Genomic DNA, 5,000 nt, shown 5'->3' with positions numbered 1-5,000 from the left:
CTTATCCTCACTGACCTGGGTTCTCGTGTGATCTTCCCCTGGCTTGCACTCATCTTGTTCTTCAGACTTCACTGTTACTTCTTCCTCAGTAGAGCTTTCAGGTTTTTCTTTGCTTTTCCCCTTTGTTACTTTCCTCTCATCAGCAGGAGCATTTTGTGACTCTGAATCTGAACCCTTCACAGAATATTTGTACAATTCAGTATTTGTTATTTCTTCCTTACATTTACTATCACTATCTGATGAAGAAGTTCTCAGTTGCTCCTCACTCTTCTTCATTCTCTTGGAGATCCTTGATGGAGAATTGCTTGCCGAACGCAAAGTGCGAGACACTGCAATATTCCTGGGTAGTGCTTCCTCAGTTTTGGGCTGTTTCAGCAATTCACACCCAGAATTGAGATCGGACTTCATCTTGGAGCCTTTGGCATCCTCTTTTGATGAAGAGTTAGAGGTGTCATTTTTTGTGGAAGAGCTAGATTCCTTGCCTTCAGAAGATGATTCTATTTCATCCTTCCCCAACATCTGTTTGCTCGAAGCGCCACTTCCTGAGCTATCTATGTCTTTCACAATGGATTTTGAATCAGCACCTATAGATGTACCAGTGGTTCTCTTTGTCTGACTTTTACCAACCTTAGAACTCTCACCCAGACTGTCTGCTTCTACTGACTGAGCTCCACCCTTCTTGGGAGCACCAACTTGAGGATTGGCAAGCAAGGGGAGAGGTATGTCAGCAACACAAGGAGACAAGACTTTATCAGTTGTCACCCTCACTGAAGCACAATTCATGCTCTCGCTTGCTTTCTCCACATTTGGCACATTGTCCTTTGGCACTTCCAGTTCCTTCTCTGTTCTTTTTCTCTTTTTGCTGACATCATGTACATCCTTGATCTCATCCATTCGCTTCCGCTTCTGGCTGTCATCATCTTCCGAGGTCTGAGAACTGGAAGAACTTCCAACAACTTCTCTTCTCTTCTTTGACTTAGGGGAGCCTATGGCTGAGGATTCCAGGTTCAGAACTTCAGAATCTTTCTCCTTGTTTTTATCATCATCACTACTCCTACTCCTCTTGACCTTTGGTCTCCTCTCAACCTCATCATCACATTTTTCTTTGGGATCTTGTTTTAATCTGTCATCCATGACAGAAGAGGAACTTTCACAAGGATTTAAAACTGCCTCACTACTGTGCTTGCCTGAAGGTTCAGGCACCACTACACTTGTCTCTCTTGCTTTCTTTTCTGGCACAGTGGCACTAACAAGCCCTTTACCTAAACCTTCTTTTGGGATCTGGTTGGAGCTGCGGCCCCTTCGTCTGGACGGTAAGGAACTATCACTGTCTGTGGAGTCTGTGCTGTCCTGATGAATCAGTCTCTTCCTTCCTCGCTGAGATTTGGTTGCCTTCCCCACTTTCAGCTCAGCCACTTTGCTCTCTCTGCCAACTTCTATCCTGGCATCCTCTTCAGCACCCAACAAAGATGGACTGCTATCCTGAAGCCTGGGGTCTTGAACATCTGGATTATTTACACTGATTTGGGTGACTTTATCATGAGATATATCAACAGGACATGATAAATGTTTTGAACCTACACTTGCGTGGATTTTAGGTGAAATTTGTGAACACTCTTCTGGTACTACATCACCGTTTACTAGGCTTTCATTCGCTTTATCTTTAACACACAAATGATCATTTTCTTTTGGTTCACACTTAGTTCTATCTACAGTAACTTCCATAAGTTCCATTTTGTCAATACTCTCTGGAACACTTCCACTTGCCACTTTCTCATCACTCCTTAATGTAGCAATTTCAAATTTACTTTGGTTTTCTATTACAGGTTTACTATCACTACTGTCACATAAACTAACATTCCCACCTTTCCCTTGGACACTATCCACCCCAGTACTTGAGGTTTTATCACTAGGCCCTTCGTGTCCTAGTCTGCAATCAACACTATCCTCATCTACTGATACCAGTCCCTCGCCTGCCAACCGTTCCATACATCCCTTGTCCACACTCGCCGGGTCTCTTTCCTCAATGGCAGTTTGGGTGTTGTCTTCCCTTTCTCCACTTCCACTCCTGCTCTTCCCCTTTCTCCTGCCCCGCTTCTTGACATCCTTGATTGGTACCTCTTCCCCATCCTCCTTCCTAATGTTGCTCTTACTGTTTTTCTCACTTTTCTCTCTTTTCTCACTCTCAGAGTCTATTTCCAGCCCATTAACAAGACCATGGTCCTCTGATTCCTGCACATCATGCTGATCTTTCTTCAAGGGATGTTCAACATGGCCCACTGACAAGGGTGCATCTGTCTGGGGATCTAGAGTCTTCTCCAGCCTATCCTCCTCACCTTCCAGGGAATCTTCACTCCGACTCTCCCTCTTCTTCGCTCCTTTCCTTGGGCGACCTACTGGTGAAGGAGAAGTGGCAGTGGAGGAAGCCTCGGGCGTGGCTAGTCCAGTAACGATCTTCTTGAAGCATCCGTCCAGCTCATCATCCGCAAATCTTGAATTTGGTTTGCGAGCTCTCGAGGAGCGCCGGACAGGGACGTTGCCATCCCCTGCCTCCCCATTCATCATGGCTTCTAGCACAAAGCCATCAACCGCAGGAATCTCACCATGTGTGCCCTTCCTTAACCTTCAGAAAGATAAATCAAGAATTAACGTCATGTATATATTAAAATGAAATCCAATATACCCAAAAGTACAAAAAAAATACACAAAAACTTATGGAGTTAAAAACTGTAATATAAAAAAATCTTCAGAAGAGACATTTAAGAAACAATTTACAGCAATTTCATCAATTTCACTTCTCTACTCCTGAAAAGAGTATGGACACACTTGGCAGAGACTAAGTCCTCAACTCCACGCCACAAAATTTATTTATCACTCTAAGTTGCCGTGACTGCAAGTGCCCAGGGGGGAGGGTTGATGAGGGGCTATACCCCCCCAACACCCCTCCTGGGAAGCATTGTCTTTACATCAGTATGCACAGTAAGATTGAGCTGAAACTCAAGAGCTTCGAGTGGACTTAGGTTGAGAGCAGCCTTTTCCGCAATCTTTGACCTTCATCAGTGGCATTACCATTTGTGTCTGCAGATTATTTCTTGTAGCAAGGACTGCAACTATTTGCCCTTTACAAGAATATCATATTCATTTAGCCCTAACTTAGCGAGTCTATAACATAAAGATTAACCAAAAAAAAAATAAAAGGAGAAGAGAAAAACATTCCAGATTATTTTTCACTTTCATACCAAAATGAAATCCTTGTAAGACAAAAAGTAATTGCCTTTGAAATAAAAACTGCAACAGACACTAAAAAACACCAAACATAATCACTTCATAATATCTCTTCTACAGGATCTTCATATGTATTACTACACATTTTTATCATTAAAATTTAAAAAACATGAAGCTCTCAATATCTTTGACAATAAATAAGCTAACCAACCATCAGATATACAGAAAGAAACTGATCTGTTTACTAAAATTTGTACACTGAGAGAAATCAAAATAAACCTCTTGATATACACTACAAAGATGGTAATTACCAAAAAAGACCTGCATGACAGCTTGTAGGACTCCTTGATTTACTGTGTAATGAAGTCTAAAAGCAAGCTCTACTTTCCCTGAATACATATTGGAGATTTGTTGGTCTCTGCCAGAGCAACAATGGCATGGAAGGCAGGACAATCTCTTCATGCAATAATACTAACTTTTGGCTCACAATTAATCTACAAATAGGTTTCAATACCTTTAACTCCGTTTAATTTACTTCTTGTTGTGATTTCAGTCATCTTCCATCCATACCTAAGTCCCACTTAGATAAAAAAAAAGAACAAAATTCTCCTAACACTATACTTGGAACTGGTAAACATTTGAAATAAACCTACAGCAGCTTTGATTATTTTTTTCTGTGCAATTAAACTGGTTGTAGTCTACCTAAATTCACCTGAACCATGCTGGGATCTGTGAAAGATGACCTACAATTAAGTCTAGTACAATGGAGGCACAATATCATGCAATCCACACTTTGCACTTCAAGTTATCAAGATCATCCATATTCATAAAATATTTTAGACTGGTTTCTTAATTAATGACAAATCACCAAGATGTAGAAGCTCAAAATCACCAGAGTATACTTGGTGGAGATTTACTGGCCTCTGCAGAGTACCACCAGGTTCTGAGACTGCTGGCCAGTGGCAAATGTGAGGACGTCTTTTAAATATCTATCCAGAAATTTTTTGATGATTTGGATCCAAGGAAATTAAATAGCATTATTCTTCCTCTGCTCCATGTAGTATAAAAACTTCCTTCTTGGAAAACCACATACCAATATGCCACAAAATCATTAAACTTTCCAATTCACCTTTTCAATTTTTTTCCCCTATACATAAACATGGTCACTTATGAACTAAGAGATTATACTAAGTAAAATATGAGCTTTCCTTTTTTCAAATACTATTAGTCTGATGTTGCAATCAACATGCAGTGGCATCATCAATATATATCAATACTACCAGTGCACCAGCATATCAACTGACTCGGGTCATTCTTTAATATTCGGTATTTGATTTCTGTGCAGGTAACTTTAGCAAATAATTCACACTTAGTGAAATCAATGGAAATCTTAATTAGTTTGAAGCCAATAATCTTGGAGATATAACAAGCATATACAATGTTTATGAATAGTCCATTGCAATATCTTAGTACTTTAGATTAGTTTAATCTAAGATAAATCTGCATCATTATATAAGATGTGCAAAACTTATCATCCTGAGTGAGCACATGGTAAGAAAAACAATGAACACTGTAAGTATAGGGAAAAAAACAACAAGCAAATTATCCTCTGCTAAGCTGCATGTTGTCAAGTCACCCTCAAACTTCAGGATAAAAAGTTCCCTCCAACATACACAGAAGAGGGTATGTCACAGACCTTTGTTCAATGCCAAGGGAAGCAGCTATCACAGTCCCTAACCTACAGCAAGGAGGTATGACATGGGCAGGCAGAGGAA

General features: G+C 40.4%; 1 protein-coding gene across 1 annotated transcript in view; it reads right to left on the bottom strand.

The window, feature by feature from the left end:
• Set2 (SET domain containing 2) overlaps positions 1-5,000 on the bottom strand; it is a gene marked incomplete in the record, with an annotated part of 26,590 nt that overhangs the window by 20,906 nt on the left and 684 nt on the right. Inside the window, 1 exon segment of the mRNA XM_070124622.1 lies at positions 1-2,623. This exon segment is cut by the window's left edge and continues 341 nt beyond it. Within this exon segment, the coding sequence (XP_069980723.1) occupies positions 1-2,565 (2,565 nt within the window).

Source organism: Penaeus vannamei, chromosome 8, assembly GCF_042767895.1.
Source record: "Penaeus vannamei isolate JL-2024 chromosome 8, ASM4276789v1, whole genome shotgun sequence".
NCBI classification, from domain to species: Eukaryota; Metazoa; Arthropoda; class Malacostraca; order Decapoda; family Penaeidae; genus Penaeus; species Penaeus vannamei.
This window is presented reverse-complemented; position numbering and strand designations above follow the sequence as displayed.